Source organism: Porites lutea, chromosome 10, assembly GCF_958299795.1.
Source record: "Porites lutea chromosome 10, jaPorLute2.1, whole genome shotgun sequence".
NCBI lineage: Eukaryota > Metazoa > Cnidaria > Anthozoa > Scleractinia > Poritidae > Porites > Porites lutea.
This window is the reverse complement of record NC_133210.1, coordinates 23,970,839-23,991,818: the sequence shown is the minus strand read 5'-3', so window position 1 is coordinate 23,991,818 and position 20,980 is coordinate 23,970,839. Positions and strand designations below refer to the sequence as shown.

The 20,980-nt window shown below is 39.1% G+C and overlaps 1 protein-coding gene across 4 annotated transcripts in view; it reads right to left on the bottom strand.

The window, feature by feature from the left end:
- The window catches only part of LOC140949909 (uncharacterized), a 192,482-nt gene extending 178,666 nt beyond the window's left edge, over positions 1-13,816 (bottom strand). For all 4 annotated transcript variants that reach the window (XM_073399058.1, XM_073399059.1, XM_073399060.1 and 1 more), the window contains exons 1-2: positions 13,609-13,816; positions 8,287-8,649 (exon numbers count right to left, since the gene is read on the bottom strand). In XM_073399058.1, the coding sequence (XP_073255159.1) occupies positions 8,287-8,649; positions 13,609-13,666 (421 nt within the window). In that variant the 5' untranslated portion in view covers positions 13,667-13,816. The remainder of the gene's footprint in view (positions 1-8,286; positions 8,650-13,608) is intronic.
- Positions 13,817-20,980: the final 7,164 nt, after the last annotated feature.

The following is a 20,980-nucleotide window of genomic DNA, read 5'->3' as shown; positions in this document are numbered from 1 at the left end:
ATAGGAAAAGTCTTTCATTTTATTCCTTTTCCATGAAACTTCCGTCGGCAAGATGATCGCCAGCCGCATTAACCGAGCTATTAACAGTGAAAAAACAATGTAAACGCATATTCCATGGCAATAAATGAATGAAAGAACATAATTATGCTTTTCAAAACGCCGATACACGTCCTCGTCTGCAAAATAGGACACAAAACATATTAATATTTATTATGTTTTGTTATCTCGATTTCCGCTGTTATTTTGAAGCGAATGTTCAAAATCCCATCCATTTTCGGCTCATACAGTTTCTTAAGAATAGCATTGCATGACATTTTCTCACTTTCACATCACCTTCTAGCAAGCTGGAATTTGTATATCCCCCGTGTTGCTGAGTCGAAGAGCAAAAAGGGCTCTTGAGTCAAAAAAGGCTCTTGAATTGAAATCCAATCCCCAAGTTAACCCTCGTACTCATCTGAAAGACTCCTGCGTGTCTTAAAATTTGGTAAGACCTCTAACCGTGCTGTAGAAAATTTGCCACAAAGAAAACTCTAAGTCTGAGCAGCGAACGATGCACTCTCTCACCCACCGAACTTCCCCGTATTTTTATTTGAGTTGTTCGTGGCGCAATGCACTCTGGTTAAATGCAATGCATTGTGGTAAAAAGTGATGAATTCGAGAATTCGTCGCCCCTCATATATTTCCTTTAAATCCTGATTATGTTGCTGCTCGCTCCCTTCGGTCGCTCCGCAGCAATGAAAAACAGGCTTAGGATTGGTGACGGGCAGCGTATTTAATATTAACTAGAGAGTATTAGAGGACCCTTAGAGTGTATTTTATTTCAAATCAAACATGATGGAGGCTAAATTTAGAACTGACAAGCTTCAAAATGGAAACTGCGACACCGCAGATAACTTCGTTTCACCGAACACCGCAGACCTTAAGACGCAAACATCGCACACCGTGAGGTTTAAGAACACCGCAACACCGCAAGCTGAGATTTTATTCACCGCAACACCGCATGAAAAAATGCCCAACACCGCAACACCGCAAATCCCCAATGTTAGTCGCGTGAAGTTCTATTCTTCATCGAAGAATAGGCAAATGTTGCGGCTGTCTGAGCAGGAACAATAACCAGGAAAGGGATATACCCAGAGGATTTCTTGATTGACACTAAATTAACGTCATTTTTCACTTATTTGCATTTTCACGATCGACGTTTTTGAATGGGCGCGTTTCTGTAATGAATGAACGACTGTTTAACTGTGACAACAGACGGATCGAAACGCACCAATGACATTACGAGTCTTCATAGCCAATAACACCACGACTTAACTAACATGCCACCAACAACATGGCGAGCTGCCCCTGAGGTTAATAAGCAGAGATTAGTACCATCAACTGACGTGATACAACTCACTTTGACACTGACGATAACTACCGCGCAGGTTGTCGAAACGTCAGTCACTGTCAACAACAGTCCTATTGAGTACTGGGTATGCTCAACCTACTTCTAAACAGGTTTTAAAAAATACTAGAAATACGTATCTCGCAATAACCCTCGCGAAACTCGGTGCGGTAACGGCACCCAAGGTAAGGTAAACCCTGTCGGTCGGGCTTAGGAACTGGATGGGTGACCAACCACGAATATCGTCTTGAAGGTCCATACGTTGTTCTTTCTTTTCTTCTTCTTCTTGTTAGCGTATTATGTGGTGTTATTGTTAACAGTGTATTGAAAAGCAGATTTAGCATTATTTCTGCGTCCGGATTTAGAAAAAAAAACACAAAGACCAAATATGGCCCGGTGCAGTTCGCCTGAAAATTATTTTTCTTCGGGCCGTAATACAGAGCTGAAACTTTGCAGACTTTGATCTATATATCGGCGGGGAAACCGGCAAACTAAGAAATCTGGGTTTTCGACAGTGTAAAACGATCATAATGCCTCTGATTCCAATCTCCTGTTCCCCTGTCTCTTGTCGTCGGCGTTGCCTTTACTGTGCTAAGCGATGTTCCTTCTGCTCCGCGGTTTCTTGTTGACGTCTTCTCTTTCGTTGTTCACGCTGAATTTGAAGTCGGCGTTCTCGCTCCAGAGGAGTTTCGGTGGAAAATCTTCCTGGGCGAGGATTTGGAGCCACTTGTTGTGCTTGTGTGTTATTTGCATGGGAAATAGTTCGTGATTCACCGATGGTAAACCTCGTTTCACAGACGATGAATAAACACATCAAAATGCGCCTTGGTCATCGGCGGCGAAGTGTACGTTGCCTGAAAACGCAAAATGCTCCATGACGAAGCATATATTCAGAGATTTATGAAGCCTCGAATTTCGCAGCTGGCTAAGACCACGCGCGGTTAGCAGACTGCATGCGCGCTTCGCGCGCGACAAGATTATAAAGTCGCTACGCTCGGAAATATGCCCTTGGAGTTGTGAGTTTTGTATTGAGGTACAGGTAGGCAGGCAGGTAGACCACGTCCCACAAAAACTACGGGCTTTAGAGACAATTTTGCGTACATGTAGTTGAAACGAATAGTTTGCTTGAATTTGTCACTCTTGTTCTCAGTCATAAAGTGAAAACCAGCCAGAGCATGCTTGTCATGCTTCAGTTGTTCCATCGCGATAAGCTTCAATGGACATTGCTTTTTTCGAAAGAAATCAGGAGGAACAAAAGTACTCATCTTCGGAAACTTAATCCTTCTACTTAAGTGATGACAGCTCCATCAATAAATTCTTTTGAGCGCATCGTTCTACGAAGCGAAAGGAATATGACAAAGTACGTGAAAATTAAAAGAAGCCAACAACACATATTGTATAAAGTGTTATACGTGTTGTAAGAAGCACTTCGTCTCTTCCCTCTTTTCCTAATTTCCTGTTAAAATAAATTATGCACTTTCTGTAACCTATAACAGTGTGATATGATTGGATAAAATAAATTTTCCGTCACCTTCATACCTAGGCCGGAACCGAAACCCTACGAATTTATTTATTGTCTTAGAAAATCCTAGCGTCATTTCGAAAGGGAAGTGACATTTAAATGAGTTTTGTTTTTGTCTATTAAATCGTCAAATTTTAGTCTTTTTACGCGAGATGCCCGTATATCTTTAGATCTTTTTAACTTGTCTAACGCGGTTTTCAGAAACTAGACGAAAAAGGATTTAAGGACAAGACTGCGTGTGGTAATGACCTGTTCGCCCCTGTGTTAAACTGATCAAAATTCGTTTTTCTATGAATGACTCAACAGTTTTCAAAACACAGTGGAAAGAAGGGCAAAAATAATTAATTTTTAACCGTGCACCGCTGTACAGAATGTACATTCTCTTACAACACAAAGCCTTCCTGGTAGGTGGATGTTAGCCTGCGTAGCAAGCGTTTCCGTGCTGTTTCGAGAGTCAAAGACCGCGCAACACGCTTCCTACGCAGGCTAGGTGGATGTTTACAATGTTCATTGCTGTAGTTGAACGTTCGCTTGTTAGGGGCAAAGGTCGACTTTAGAAAAGCGTCCTCCGAGCTCCTCTTAAACCCCAACACTCAATTTCGCGTAACCTTCCGAATACAGCCGTTCCTCCTTGCTCCTCGCCTCTAAGAACGTTTCACCAGGACTACGACTCAGCGACAGAAATTCAATACTCAGTGATCACGTAAAATCTGTCCGAATTCTGGTCAGGAGCTCTGATTGGTCGACATAGTGGTTATATTGTTCTACCTATATTGCTTATGAATGCATGACACACAAAAGGCCACAAAGGTCAAATTTAATCGTGATGAATCTACTTCAAAAACACTCAATATTCCTACAATATATTCTTCTTTAGAAAAAGCATTACCTTTCGGGGTTGTCGCGTGCACTTTTCCCGACAACCTTTCTCGAAATAGCTGTATAGTTCTATCCCACACCTTGCTGTGCTTTGTGACTTATTTTCAAGGCAAGAAACCTCAATTCAGGAAAAAGGTTAAAAGCTCTCTAAAACTGCGCTCATTAGATATTGATTCTTTTTTCTGAGGATTTTCGTAGACGTAATTCTTCCATAATCTAGGAACAATCCATAAACCTGGACAGTGATGGGCCACTGTTCGATGTGTAGACACAAAATCTCTGTCTCTATCGTTCACAAACTGACAGGTAAGAAGTTTGAAACCCCTGACAGGATCGTTCACTAACTCTTCTTGCGGCATGTCTCGATGAGGAAATTTCCCTCTATTAAAGAATTATTGACAAATATAAGATATCCTCCCTATTTTTTTCCGTTTTATGTACGCCAGTGAATGTGGCTGTTTTTAATATTGTGATAGTCTAAGCTTTATCTAACACCTAAAGAAGGCTTGCTCTTAGTTTAAGAAAGTGGCTGAAGGTTCTGGATTTATTATCAGATATTTGTGCCCTTATTATACTCAGCCCTGGCGTCTATGGCTGACTGTACCGACCATTTTCTTGGTGAATTGAATATAGACGAATCCCCTCCCCCATTATGTTGTTGAGAACATTATGGATAAGTCAATTCCTGAAGGAATAAAGAGGCGCTTAATTTTAATTTTGCTTTCAGGAGAATACTCCTCCAAAGCACCAAGGGGAATTGAAGCATTTGATCCCTCACACCTCAACCTACATCAAGAGTTTAGCCCCTGATAAAGGGTGGTTGAGGAAGAATCAAAGCTAATTTGTACAATAGGATAAATTAAAGTTAATGTGACAACCATAGACCCTCCTTTACCAGTAATCGAATTAGCTCACTTCCTTTCAGGAGTTACTTCCTGCATGTGACCCCTGTCACACTAATGTTTCGCTCAGCCAATTAGATGCCAGCTATCACACGAACAGTACATTTGATGCCTATATTTTCGCCCCCAGCTCAGCAAGACAGCATTTCATATTCTTCTCTTCGTGGAACAAAATGCCCGTTACTTCTAGCCCGGATTTTTCTTCAAGAATTGGAATTTTGCTAAGCTGTATCGACTAGATCACCGTTTAGGGAGGGCTAACTTGATCGTCCAACTGCATACAAGGTTTACGCGTTCGAGTTTTCTGGACAAAACGTGCACGAAGAGATTTTTCACCGGTCTGGGTCAAACTCCATCCTTGAAACATTGGCCTATAATAACCCTTCTCTTAAATGTCGTTGTTTTCTCCTCGTCTTGAACTTTTCATAACCTCTCGCTGTACCCTCACTTTGGGCGTTTCGACTCTCGTGGCATGCACTTCACAGTCAAGGTTCCTCCGCAGGAAATCATATTGGACCAGTGTGTCCCTTTGGGGTCATAGTTGCTCTCCCGTGATTCAGGTGCGGTATTTTTCTGGTTTATCGATAGTTAACTTAATATTTTCATTATATTGTGCCTGCAACGACATCTTTTTTTTTTGCAATATTGTACATGAGACTGTACTAAACGCTTCGAGTAATGGAAAGTTATTTTTGAGTTCTCTTACCGTAAGAAGAAGGACTTGGCGCCTCAAATCCCAAATAAAATCTGTGAAGATTAGGTGTTCGAGGTTTTTCAAATAATGGATTGAATTTCAGTTGCAATTGTTTAGTCACATCCAAAAGAATATTTCCATGGATTTCTGGCATATCTGGTATATCATATGAGTTAATATCAGAGTGACACCTTTAAAACATTTCAGAGATTATGGTTCATTGTGTGAGATTTGTGAGATATTAAGCTTTTACATGTTGTCTATGTCGAGTGTCTCTTCAAGTTTATAGTAGGATGTACTTCGTTCTCCATTATGGCTAAAAATATGCAATGTAAGCATTAATATATTGTGCTGTTTGGACTTCGGTTCCCCCGTTTGGGTGTGCAGTGTATTTCCCAACTCAATATCATGCTAAAGATAGAGGTATAAAATGAGTGATTTATTTGTTTTGAGGGTGTCTTTAAGGTAAGAAATGACGTAATTTTAAAGGATTCCCACATTTGGATTCGCATGCTCATTTGATCAGTGCACGATTTTGCTCAAGACAGTGTCTATTTTTTCAGTGCGTAACTGTCAGTTGCTACTTGTAATCAAATTACAATCTGAGCCTTCTTATTTGCTCTGTTCCTTTGTTGTTCTCTTTACTGGTTTTCTTTAGGTTTTATATATGATTTCTTTTCTCTTGCTTAATTTTAAGAAGTTTTTTATACTCTTTGCAGTCATAAGAACGGCAGATCATTTTTGTTTTCACTGTGAATCCATTGACAATTATTAGGAAGATATGGTAAAAAAAGGGTGAGGTTTCTACTGAGGGGGATCATTCTTAGCCGGCATCACAACATGCCTTTGCACTTAGTTACTTTGGGCCTTATATTTTGATTATAAAGTTGATAAAAGTTTAGTTGTCATTTATTTACAACTTGTATTAATACATTTTTGTCTAACCTCTCTCCCTCGAGGTTCAAGTTAAGTGTCTGGCTCTCTGCTTTCTGGAGGGTTCAGATTTCCCTCAGAGATAAATGACTGGCAGCAGGCACGCAACAATAACTTAAATTACTGATCATATCTGTATAGAGTTGTTGACAATGTAATAAACATGGTTCAAACATGGGTTTGGGATGAAGTGCTCCCATACAGGTCACCCTGTAGGGAGGATTATCATCTCTCCCCTTGTAGATTTCGGATTGTTACACCAATATGCAGAGATAAGTGAGCTGCTCTCCATATTTGGAGTACTTCATCCCTTATCCCTTTTCCCCACTATCATTCTGGTCTAGTTATTTGCTTTTATCTAAAGGGTTATGAGTTGGGAGCATTAAATTATGCTTTTCCGCAGGTGTTGATCTCCCAGACAGTAAGATAAAAATAAACACTTTCAGGCACTTGGAAAAGATTTAAGTAGGATAATAGGTTCTGGCACTTCGACGAAATGAAAAGAAGCAGAACGAAAGCAGAAAAAGTCAGTTGACTCCGGATTACTCGAATCCTCACTAACTCAAACCTCGCGCTAACTCAAACCAAAGTCGAACCTTCTTAAATTTAGTGTAATTTTACCCTCGTTTACTCGAACCCTCGATAACTCGAACCTCACGGTAACTCGAAGAAATTTTTGTTTCCCTTCAGAACATCTCCATACAATTTTACCCTCGATAACTCGAACCATGTTATAAGCGAGTGACAAGTCGGGAAAAAAAACGTGTACTGAAGTCCGAAACACTGAAAACAATCGAGTCAATTCCTTGTCTTTACTTCTTAGTCACTCGGCTCTAGTTCAAATTCAGTGTCCATCGTTGTATACTTTGTTGCTTAATTGCATTCCCTCCCCATCCATTTGCTTATTTCCTTACTTCCGGTTATTTGCTTTAAACTCCCGATAACTCAAACTTTTTTCGATTTCCCTTAAACGTTCGTGTTATCGGGAGTCGACTGTATTTTTGAGCGGGAATGTGCCTTTCTTTTAAGTGCCAATAAGTCCACGTCTTCGTTTTCAGTCTCAAAAAATTAAGCTTATGAAAAATACATCTGAATCCTCTGTTACAGGTAAAACGTCAGCCAACCGTCAAAATGTTAAAGAAATAGGGCGGCCATTGTTCGGGTTAATTTTCCCGTCAATTATTTTCACTAAAAATACTATGCCCAATTCTACAGTGAAACACCTTTAAAATCAATACTGCTTAAACGATATAAACAGCTTAAGACACTTATCAGCAAAAGTTCACCGACGTAGATTTCACTTTCGCATGCGACAGCCATTTCCTTTGACATTCAAATTTGTAGCACAAGTAATCGTGACACTGCAGTTTCGATTAATCATTTGCGCGTATTCAGCAGATTTATACAAATCATTTGACGATTCATCCTCCCTGAAAACTCCACATTTATGAAGCAAATGAAAGTTACAAGAAAGAAAGAAGTTAAAAGAAAGTAAAAACTATCACTTATTTTGATCCACCTTCTTCCATATAATTTTTAGGCAAGCGTGATATTGACACATCCTACGGTCGGTTTATATTTACGCTGGAATTTAGAAGACTCTACAATAAGAGGGCTAGCATGAAGATTACTATCTTATCTGACTCTTTTAAAATGGCGGAAGCCTCGCAAGAGGCCTCAAAATCAATCAACAACACGAAGTATCGTTTTCCCACTCTATATCGATTACATAAAAAAGACGTACAGCGGTAAACAACTTTTGTTTTTTACTTCATAATGCCTACAGTTTCGTTTAGGGACACAGTAGATGAATAAACATTGAATGGAATCGTTGTTAAAATCTGGAGGATAAACTGAAGAATGCCCTTAGTGTCACTTCGAAGCACGTCGAGGGTCCTGGCGCATTTGAATATATTTGTATAGATATTTGCGCCTTATAAGTTTTTGAAATTAAATTAAATTGACTTACCGAGGACGATAACTGTCACACTGTCTTCCTTCCGTTGTGGAACGTTATGTTGATCGAAGTTGACTTGCAGGGTGTAAACATATTCCTCGGTGTTGTCTACATTCAACAACGTCAACGTTGCTGGGAGGTTCGCTCTGTACTCGTTGACAAAGCTCTCGCTCAATAGAGTGAAGGAACTAGAGAATCTACTTGACGCAATTATTACTTTATTGATATCCCCTAGATTCTGTCTTGTGAAGAAAAGGTTCTGAACAACTTCGCCATTGGAAGGAAGAATTTCCCATATGAGATCCACATTTGTGTTGTTCACTCCTTCGACTACGATTGTTGGTGTATCAGGCCTTCTTGTGAAAGTCAATGACCCTAAAAATAACATCAAGAAGCAATAAATGAATCACGATTTTCCTTACAACAGAACGACACCTTTCAGACAGGAGCACCCAGCGAGAATATAGTTCAAAACGCTTAAAAATAGCATTGTTGAACGTATTTTAGTATCTAGATGGTAGATATAGGCATATTTTTATCCCCTAAAAATTTTTCATCTGTTCGGATTTCCTACCTGAGAGTGATCCGAAAATTATGGGGATCAAAACTTACCTTTTCGAAAATTTAAGCCAAAAAAGGCTCCCGAAAATTCTAGATGACCTTTTTGGGGTAAAAATCCGTAAAAAGTGGGCAATTATACCATTTTTTAGATGTTAGAAAATCCTAGGAGATCGAGGTAGGCAAGCAAGAAATTTTACAACAAACGTTCCGAAAATTCTGGATCTCAAATCGTCTTCCAAATAGATATTTTCCAAAAATTGACGTTGGGTGCCCCTGTTCAGACTTTTCCTCCCTTATTAAAGGCCATTTTGTTCAAATCTAATTAGTGAAATCCTCCGTGAAGTTAAGGCATTACCAGACTGCTGTAACAATAATGAGGCAACAATCAAAACAATGGACAATTTCCAGCAAGAAATAATCCATGGATAAGCTTTCATCTTGAATTGGTTGTTCTGGATAAATGTACGAAATTCTTTCGCTTAACGAAGCGCTTCTGAATCCCAGACCTTCTCAACGCGCGACCCGGTGGAAAGGGCTGGAACGGTGGAATGGAGGAAAATCAACCAAAATCTAGTAATAACTGCAAATAGGAGAGTGCGTTCGAAGGGAGGGGGGTGGGGGGAGAGAGTAGTAGTCGTAGGGGGATGAAAAACCTGATGAGTTTGTAAGATCAAAATCAAACAATTTTATCAGTATGAATATCAGCAGCTGTCTTTATCACTGTTTTTGCTTATCCTCCCACTTTACAAGTCGTTACCATTTTTACTATTTTCCCACAAAGATGCAAGTGTCCTGTATTGTTTACATTTACTGGGCGTAGCCTCTGTAGGTAATATAAAGTACATGTAAGTAACAGCAGGTCAAACACTGACTATGATCCTCAAGATATTCTTTTGCACTGTAGGATGGTCAATGAATTAGCTAAAAATTGGGCTAGAGAAAATTAAAGTAATCTGAAAAGTTCATTGATTAAGGTGTTGAAGCGTCATGTATTACTTCAAACCATTGTTGCGTGACACTGCGCTAACACGACTCACCTACTCAGCACTGTTTTTCAAATACAATGCACCCAGAATTAGCGAGATGACAAGATCAACGTACCGTTCAACTTCCCGCATATTTGCTATCAAAACTACATTTAAATATAGTATTTAAACTATGTGTTCAGAAAGAGGGGTGCTGGCGAGTGGCTTAAACCTTTTCAAATACCGTATTTAAACAACATTTCGGAAAAAAACCTAAAGTCAAAGATTTAAAAGCTGTTTTGACAAGTAAAGTTCGAAAACAGGTTTAAACTAGGGCTTTAAACACCATGTTTAACACGGCTCATACTCATAGAATTTCGTTTGGTTGTCACGTGATTGACCAAGCGTACGTACGTACGCGTCTACAGATCGTACGGGTGGGGTAGGGGAGACTATCAAAAGAAAGGGAGGGGTGTCTCAGGCGTGTCTTGGCAAATCCACATCTTTAACATTAGAGATTCACAATGTGGTCAATTGACAGCTGTCAAAACAGGATATCCACTGACCAGTATCACATGACCATATCGCGGGCTCATGTGTCAACTCATCGAGGTGACGTACCGATTTATTTGGAAGCTGTCCGCTGCCCAGTTAATTGTTTTACTAGATCGCGATCAATGTTCAATCTCATACTTTTTAGCTAGTTGGTATAGTGGATAATGCGTGGCTGGGGTGCCGGGGCGACGGGGTCCCGGGGTCTGTGGAAAACACGGGGTCTGTCGTTTTTGTGACTACTGCGTGAGATTTCTAAAATGAGTAAGTTTAGATTCTAATGTCGTGCGAAAAGATAGCGAATAAACACTTTCCAATCCATATCTTTGTTTGAATACTTTGCAGCTAACTTTACTTTAGCAGTAGCAGCACTTTCTTTTTTCTTTCCATAAACCTTCATACTTGCTCTCTTGGTTGAAAATTGGAACTTCTTTCACCCACAAGTTGCCACTCAAATGCAAGGAGACTGTTTTGCTGAATATTATAGACCGATGCCAGCATCGAACCGCTTACTGAATCCCAGACCTTCTCGACAGTGCGCTGACTGTTACCGTCGTTACTTGTGGGGCAACGCAAACGCAAAACCCACAAAACGTATGTACCCTCCATACCATGGGGGCTTTTCACCGACAAAGCACGTAGAATTGTGCCGGATTTGCAAAAAGGTACCTCCAGGATTTTTTCCCAGCATTCTCATTTTAGGCTTCTTTACTTTAGCACTTGTTATAATATTTTCAGTAGAAAAATCCTCCAATAAGCTGCGGTGGACAAAAAATCGTGTCTTTAGAACTTTTTTACATCCTTCTTCGACCACTCCCCCCCTCCCCCCACTCCCCTTCCCTATCACGACCACTAATAATAGCCAGTGAAGATTTTCCATGATTCTCTCCGCGCGATAATCATGCAGCGCGTTCGTCAGAAGTTGGCTTGATCCGTGGTCCGTTGATTCTCTAGATTTCGTTTCGGCTGCCTGGAGTAATAGTTTTATGTGAGGAATCATTACGCCTTGTAAATGAACATGTCTGAAGAAAAGTATGCCTTGTCCAATAGCTAACCGTATTTCGTCTCATTTGGCTGCATGAGTGAACGACTGATCCCGGGCTCGGGACGGAAAGATAATCGATCATGAGGTCTCTGGTCTCAGAAAGTAGGTTCTACAGTGAAATCTATTCAATTGATGTTAATTTCTGACCAGGCTATATAGTTATTGCAGTTGCTAGAGTCGCCAAACCAGAGTTTTGCTGGATGTTTGTCCACTTCGATATTTCGCCCGTATTACGTTTGGAAAGATTCTTGTGGATAATTTTATCATAGGGGCGAAAGTGTGATTTCCTGAAATTGTTAACAGACATAATTCAAGTATGTCGTTAACCTCGAGGTACAAGAATATTAGTTACTAAGCATAAAAACCATTGCTGAGTGTTATAGCTAAGGAAATTTTGACTTAGATTCTAGGCTTCAGGAAGATATGCTTTTGGTCTGTTTTTGTCGGGCCCCTTTCTATGCGCCTCATAGTTCTTGTGCGTCAATGGACATTGCTTTTTTCGAAAGAAATCAGGAGAAATAAAAGCACTCATCTTCGGAAACTTAATCCTTCTACTTAAGTGATGACAGCTCCATCAATAAATTCTTTTGAGCGCATCTTTCTACGAAGCGAAAGAAATATGAAAAAGTACGTGATAAAAGAAGCCAACAGCAAATATTGTATAAAGTGTTATACGTGTTGTAAGAAGCACTTCGTCTCTTCCCGCTTTTCCTAATTTCCTGTTAAAATAAATTATGCACTTTCTGTAACCTATAACAGTGTGATATGATTGGATAAAATAATTTTCCCGTCACCTTCATTCCTAGGCCGGAACCGAAATCCTAAGAATTTATTTATTGTCTTAGAAAATCCTAGGAATTCCTAGCAATTCTTAGCGTCATTTCGAAAGGGAAGTGACATTTAAATGAATTTTGTTTTTGTCTTTTAAATCGTCAAATTTTAGTCTTTTTACGCGAGATGCCCGTATATCTTTAGATCTTTTTGACTTGTCTAACGCGGTTTTCAGGAACTAGTCGGAGGATTTAAGGACAAGACTGCGTGTGGTAATGTGTTCGCCCCTGTATTAAATTGATCGAAATTCGTTTTCCTCTGAATGGCTCAACCGTTTTCAAAACACAGTGGAAAGAAGGGCAAAAATAATTAATTTTCAACTGTGCACCGCTGTACAGAATGTACATTCCCTTACAATACAAGGCCTTCCTGGTAGATTGATGTTTACAATTTTAATTGTTGTAGTCGAACGTTCGCCCGTTAGGCGCAAAGGTCGACTTTAGAAAAGCGTCCTCCGAGCTCCTGTTAAACCCCAACACTCAATTTTGCGTAACCTGCGAATACAGCAGTTTCTCCTTGCTCCTCGCCGCTTAGAACGTATCGCCAGGAAGAATGTCTACGACTCAGCCACAGAAATTCAATACTCAGTGATGATGTAAAATCTGTCCGGAATCTGGGCAGGAGCTCTGATTGGTCGATGTAGTGGTTATATTGTTTTACCTAGCATATTGTTTACGAATGACACACAAAAGGCCACAAAGGTCAAATTTAAACGTGATGAATCTACTTCAAAAACACTCAATATTCCTACAATATATTCTTCTTTAGAAAAAGCATCTGAGTTTTGCTAGAGCTCGTTCGCAAAATATCACAAAACTTAACCATAATCGACCAGGAGAAACATAAAATCAAACTTATTTACATTTGGAACCCCATGACTAGCGGGTTTGTTAAGTAAACTTAACATTGATTTACGTCGTCAGTATGGAATTTCTGTCACTGAGTCGCAAACGTAGCTAGGAGAAAAGGCTGTATTCGTAAGCTAAATTTCACGATGAGCGTGCTCATTAACCGTTTGGGGAAAATTTTTGGTTTCAGGTTTCAGGTTATGGTGGAGAACATTGAAGGTTGTTTATGTCGATTATCGTTTATATATATGGTACAAAAACAAAGCTGAAAAATGAATGTTCAACGTCGCCAGTAAATAATATAAACAACATTTGAACCTTACAAACAATTAATGAAAGGTGTGGCGACAAAATCGCTACGCTCACGTCATCTGCGAGGTCTAAAGCACAAATCTTTTGGAAATTTGACACCAGTCATATTGGGCACGACCAGGCAATGAAAACAGCTAAAGAAGCTAGCCAAGTGAACTGAGGACACTCTATAATCGCCACTCTTATTTACAATGTGTTAACACGTACTAGTCACACTTACCTGAGCGACCAACGGTCATCACGAGTAAAGCCACCACCATAGGTATCAGCTTCGCCATAGTTGTTCTTTAGACGTAGCAGGAATCTACACAAAATAACACTTCTTTTAGAGCGCCAAATGGGTACTAAACGAGTTACAGCTGTAATACTGGGTCACGATAGCACGTTATTCCCGTGTAGCGCTCTGCACCCTTTCACAAAAAACGATTAAACCCCCATTGGCGCGTGACGCGTTCTTTCAGCAGACGCGAATCTCGCAAATATTAGTTTCCTTAATATTTACGCTTGTGAATATTGTATCTCTCCTGTGTGCAGTGAGGCCTGTACAGGCATGCTAATTTGCTGCTAAAACGGTTACCTGAGGATCGGTTTCATTGACCGGAAAGACAATGGTATCATTGATATCAACTTTCCCCTATAACGTCTAAACACATTTCTTAATAAACATTTGCAAGTAGAATCAGCATCCTGTTTAATTCTGCAATATTAGAAGCGTTCGTAAACACTTGAATTTGCGTTATTCTAATGGTCATTCCTCTCAATTTCAGTCAGCGACCGAAATTAAGACAATAGAATTTAACTAAGGAAAAATCGGAAAGAGTTTCGAAACGTGCTTTTGCGGATCATTTTATCCTTTTATATTGGCCCAACTTTTTACAAGCCATGATGTTCGGCACGTTTAATTTGTCTTTTGTGATAGCTTCAGAGATAGCAAGCCTAAGGCCAATAGAAATGACGAACCCACGGCTTGAACTTCTGTTCACCTTCGTCTATCCTATTTGAGTCAAAATGAGCAAACGGCCAAAAAGATTGTAACATATGTAATTAACAATTTAATCTACAAGTAGAGAAATTCATTGCATTCATATGTCTGACTTGTTTATAAGCTTTTTACATACAGTCAAACCTCGCTTTACGAGCGGACACTCGCTTAATAAGGACTCCTCATTAAAGGCCATTTGCGACCAGAACCCTTTAAATTTGGTAATCCCAACGAAGATTAAATGACAAAACCCTTAATTTGCACAAGAAAGCTAAACCCTGAAGGATTCTGGTAGTAGTAGTAAAATGGCGTCATCGTGCAAGTGGTCTATTACGGAAAGTTTTTTTTGTCCTTTGGGAAAGAAAGCCGTTTAATATGAACACCTCGTTAATATGGATACTTTCTATGGCCCTCCTCAGTGTCCGTATTAACGGGTTTGACTCTCTATCCCGCTTTACGGACACTCCATTATTACGGACAGTTTGCTTTGTCCCTGTGGAATGCATGCCGAGTTCATTTAAAAAAAAAAGTTTCTTTCTCGTTTTACTCTTCACCCTTCACTCTTTAACTGACGATACTATTGTCCTCTTTTTAAAACAAAAAAAGTCTGAATTTTTCACGTAAATAACATGACCCGCTCAATACGGACACTTTCTATAGCTATATATTTAACAATTATTCCTCGAGCCCGAATGGGCTCTGAGTCAATAGCCCATGAGGCCAAGGGCCCAATGGGCTATTGACTCATTCATTCATTCATTCATTTTATTTTGCCTTTAACAAGAAATACAACAACAGTATACAGAAATACATTAAAGATAACATATAATGTTCCAACTAAATTATTTACAATATCAAATGTGTTAAAGGCAAGGAAGCGTATGTAGAAGCTGGGGGCTTATAAATTATAGGCTTCCTGGAACAATAGGGTAAACCATACAAGTTAAGGGTACTGAATGAAAATTGTGATTAAGTTTTTAAAGAAAAAAAAAAGAAGAAAGAAAGAAGAGAAAAAAGAAAAAAAAAAGGTGTGTAGCTCAACAAAGATTCAATTTAACTAAGAAAGAAGGAATTTTGTAAGTCTTTTGCCAAACAAACTGATACTTTCACTGTTTTGAATTTCCCGACTTAGCGAGTTGAAAACGTATAACTGATGTGTCGATCCCCACACTGAAACACAGTAAGTTAAGTAAGGGTAAACTAGACTATAATACAATGAGCGCAAGGAAGTTTTGGGAAGGCAAAAACTAGCCTTATAAATAATACCTATCGATTTTGATATTTTTCTAGAAACGCTAAGAATGTGAGGCCTCAATGACAAATGCCCATCGAGGATAACACCTAAAAATACCGTTTCTTTCACACATTCAATAACATTGTTGTCAATTTGAATAGATATATCAGGTGTTTGCCTCCTTTGGCGTGGTCTAAAGACCATAAAATTTGATTTTTTTAAGTTAATGGACAGTTTATTTGCTCGACACCATTGGGTTAAATTAAGCATATCAGAATTTAAGATTTCAGGAAGCAACTTAAAATCTTTGTGGGAGAAAAATATGTTTGTGTCATCAGCAAAAAGCATAAAGTCCACGACTTTGACACGTTACACAGATCCTTTATATAGAGTAGAAAGAGCAGGGGGCCTAGTATAGAGCCCTGAGGCACCCGCACTTTTTTTCGCAAGACTCTGAGCTGATACCATTAAATTCCACATATTGTTGTCTATTGCTTAGATAGCTTTTGAACCATCTAAGTGCAGTGCCACGAAAACCATAATGCTCTAATTTTGAAATTAAAATGTTATGATCAACGGTGTCAAAGGCTTTAGACAAGTCTATAAAAATACCAACTGTGCATTCCTTATTTTCAATAGCGGAAGAGATGTTGTCATATAAACAAGCAAGAGCGTAAGCATGGAGTGATGCTTGCGAAAACCATACTGATTGTCAGAGAGAATGTTATGATTATTAAGAAACCTTAAAAAACGATTGTACGTTACTCTCTCTAGGATTTTAGGGAATGCTGGTAAAACAGACACTGGTCGGTAGTTCGTAAATATATCCTGCTCACCAGATTTAAATAAAGGAATAACTCGAGCAATTTTTAATTGTTTTGGTACAATGCCAGAGGTGATGGATAAGTTAATTATGCATGTAAGAGGTGAAATAATTATATCAATAGATTCTTTAATTGAGTTCATAGAAATGTTGTCATAACCTACAGCAGTACCTGAACGACAAGTACTACATATTTCAATAATTTCTTGGTCATTTACAGCATCTAGAAATATTGAATTGACTAGTTTTGGGGGTAAAAAAGAATTATGTGACTTTTCTGATACAGGAATTTTGATAGCTAAGTTAGGGCCAATGTAAGTAAAATATTTGCAAAAGAAATTAGCTATTTCCTTTGAACTGGAAATTTCTCGAGAATCTGCCCTAAATATAGATGGCAAACCACGCTTTCCTTTATTTCTATTAAGGATTTCATTTAGAACTTTCCAAGTGGCCTTGACATTTGATTTTAGTTTTCAGTTTGTTTTTCATAATATAAATGCTTAGCAACTCGAAGAGAATGAGTTAAAGTTTGTTTTTGTACGACTTATATGCATTTTCATTGGAAGTTGGAAGAGTTACGGTTATTAAGGAAAGACTGATATAACTTATTTTCCTTCCTTATGGATTTAGCAAGACCTTTAGTAAACCAAGGCTTATGAAGATTGAACCGTTTCGCTTTCATTTTTCCGAGTGGAAAACATTTATCGTAAATTGTAGTATACTTCCGACAAAGAGTTCATAAGCGCAAGAAGGATCATTTAAACCAGGCATTTCAGCCCAGTTTATCTTACCTAACTCATCTTTAAATGCACTTAGATTATGCGCATTTTTTTCACTAAAAAATACGTATTTATCCTTATCACTAGTACTTAGCTCTTATTAACCGAGCGGGAGGTCTGTATGGGAGAATCTTGACCGAGGTGGCCAGTACAGACCGAACGCAGTGAGGTCTGTACCAGCGACAGAGGTTAAGATTCTCCCATACAGACCGACCTAGTTCGGTTAATAAGATGTTTATTATATGGCCAAACAAGAAAGCAAAGGAACAAAAACATAAATAACTTTATTTGCTTCCCTGCGCGGGCTCAAGCATCCAGCTGGCTTTCTTCTGTCACTAGTCTCCAGTCCAAACGGGACAAAAAGAGCTGTTCAAAGCAAACTTCGTCAATGAATGAAGACAAAATTGTTCATACAGGCTCAATGAAAAAGCTTGTAGTTGAAACAACAATTTATGAAAAGTGACCAAAAGTGTAACTGCAATGTAAGTAATGCCTGTTTGTGCCTCGATCGCTCAGCGATCAGTTCTCATTCAGCCTTGCGATCTTCGACTGATCACCACAGAAAACGTTGATGTTAAATGTGCAGCCTTCAATATTGCGCTCCGGCAAAAATTGCCTGAGGCTGGGTTTGTTGGACTGTGAAGAAATTTTGCTGTGTTGTAGTGGAGGTAGTGACTTGGTTTTTTTCGGACTGAGCGGATGTACCTGGTTCACAATTCAGGATATAGCAGACATTTCTCGCTGTCACTTCAGAGATGCTGTATTGTAGCTGTCGAGGCTTTTCAAATTTTTGTGACCATTTAGTTGTGCAACAAAGTTTGGCTGAACGTCTGCTTCGAGAAGTCGTCCAGCACTGGTCTTTCTAACAGAGTGATTAGAAACCTTCTTCTTGTTTGTGTCATTGAGTTTGGCTGTAGCAAACGCGTCTTTGTAGCGGGCTCGTTCTCAGTGCCATTTTGTTTACGAACGGAGATGACAAATTTGGACAGAAGAAGGTCGAGCTCATTGGCAGGTATGTTTTCAATAATATTGCTCTAGATTCTTTCAGTGACTCACAAACTTTCTTCCATGCGTTTAAATCGCTCTTAGTCTTGTATTTATTTATTTTTTTATTTCTGCTCATGCAAAAATTTCTCAATTTCGACTTCATCTTTGCTCGTAGCTTACTTGGCGGGACTCAAATTTGCCAACGTTTGCTCATTTTCTTTACCTGCTTCCTCATGAAGGTCCACTCATTCTTCCATTTAGTACTATTAACAGGAACAAGCCAATTTTTTGCAACTGTTACAACAACATCGGTCTAGATGCCGGTCTAGATGGGAAAATCTAGACCGCAGTCAAGATCGATTTTAGCCAATCAAATTCTTGAATTTGTTTGTTTCCAGTCTTTTTGAGACATGGCCATATAATAATATTATTATACAAAATAAGTGAAAATATCGGTAAATGGTCAGATGTTTCATTGAGAAAAAGACCGCTTATTGAGGGACGAGGTGGATCGTTCGTAAAAATGTTATCTATTAACGAAGCTTTGTTCGCCGTAATTCTAGCGGGACTCAGAGCCCATTCGGGCTCGAGGAATAATTGTTTTAGTAAAATCCAACTAGTTGGTCAAAAATATCGACTGGACAAAACAACTTTAGCTAGCAAAACGCTTACACAATTGTTTTGGTTTTCAAAGCTGGCGCTTTTCGCTACTAGTGGGCTATAACATATAGCCTAGTAGTAGCTCAACCAATCAGAATGCAGCATTGATAATAGACCACTAGTTGGATTTTACTAAATATATATAGCCCCCTCGGTGGTAGTATTCAAGGACTTTGACTTTTTAACAGCACTCTTTTTCAGACGCAGAAGACCGTCGAATGCAACTCCGTGGCTTTGAAATCAACGACAACTTGGCCAAATCTTCTTTATCGATATTATAATCTCAAGTAATACGAATGGGACAGATTAGATGATCGAACACAAATGAGCTGAATATAAACTGTCAAGTCATATAAAGAAAATAAATTAGAATTAGAATTAGGGTTAATATCTTAGCGACTATTCGCGCCAGTCCCTTGCAACGCGAGTATAAATAAGAGCCCCGCATCTCATTTCTGCCCAATTCGCATAAGAATCCATTCGCTCTGTTAACCGATTCTTGTTTTAGTAAGAAGGCTGACGAACCTGTCCCGCCCCGGCTAATGTTACACAAGCTCCAGCTCTGCTTCTAACAGCCCAATCGCCAGTACAGTGCCGATGACTTACTTTCCCTCGCCCGTGTTTCTCCGGCGCTATACTCCCAGTTTGTTTACTGCCATTCCCTTGGCTCCCGTAAGGTTTTTACACGTTAATGTTTTGCTTTTGTATTATCCAGTAGCGGTGTTATTCGTACTTTCCCTCGCTAGCTGCAGTTTGTGCAGCGTTCTTCCCTCGGCCCCTCGTAAAGTTTTAGTGCTTTCCCTTCGGCTCCCGTAATTTGTTGCACGCTTTAGTTGTTAGTAATTTATGTTTTGCGTGTTTTGCCTCACAAACACCGCGTTTGTACAGTGCTATTCCCTCGGCTCCCATAAAGTTTGTTGCACGCTTGTGTTGTATTTTGCTTTATTCAGTAATTTTTTTGTTTTGCGTGCTTTGCCTCACAAACATCGGGTTTGTGCAGTGCTTTTCCTTCGGCTCCGGTAAAGTCAGTTACACGCTTTTGTTACTCAGACCACTTAAGGCATGACTATCTAATTAAATATGCATATTTTGATAGAATACTATTTAGAACGGTTTGCTAGTTCTATCAAGGATCCTGAATATTGAACTACAAATGTAGCTTAATGGCCTTAGCAATATGAGTACATTTTAGAAGCTTAAATTTTCGTCATGTGACTGATAATTGAGAATTAACGGTCAAAATATTTACTCTAAAATGGGGAGAAGATAATGAAAGAGCAGCAAGTTCTTTTAGGTACATTTCAGAGGCTATTGAAAAGGTTCTTATAAATTCGCCTTGTATGTGTGTTTACGTTATATAGGAATCGGTAAATAAAGGGAAAAGGGTCACGTGACTTATTAATTAGTTAAATAGTTAATCGGGATAAATAACATTTCCAATCATACAAGGCGAATTTACGATTTACACTGTTTATGTAACATTTTGGTAGTGAAAATTCCTAAGATTAAGGTTTGCAACCCTTTCCCGTTTAGGAAAACGTGTTTTGTGACGTCATTGACGATTTGATGTCACCTGTTATTTGAAATCACGTTCCACGTATTTTTTTCCTTGAGACACATTTGTAGTTCACTTTTCAGGAGCACTGATGGAAGCAAACCGTTCTAAATGTGCAAACACCGGGTTTGTGCAGTGCTACTCACTCGGCTCCCGTCAAGTTTGTTGCATAATTGTGTTTATTTTGCTTTATTTAGTAATTTTTTGCTTTGCGTGTTTTGCCTCATCAACATCGGGCTTGTGCAGTGCTTTTCTCTTCGGCTCCCCTCAAGTTTACACCCTTTTGGTTTTCTTTGTTTTATCCAGTTTACTTTTGTTATGCCTGCTTTGCTCAACAAGCTCCGGTTTGTGCAGTGATTTTTCCCCGGCTCCCTTCGAATTTGGACGCTTTATTTCTTGCTTTGTATTATTCAGTTTTAAGTTTGTGTTCTGCGTTCTTTCCCTCACTAATTTAATTAATCTTCCTTCGATTCCCGTAAAGTTGGTTCATCACTTTTGTTGCATTTGTGCCTTATTTGGTCGATCTGTTCGGCGTGTTTTATTTTACACTGTTTACAGTGGTGTAAAATGTA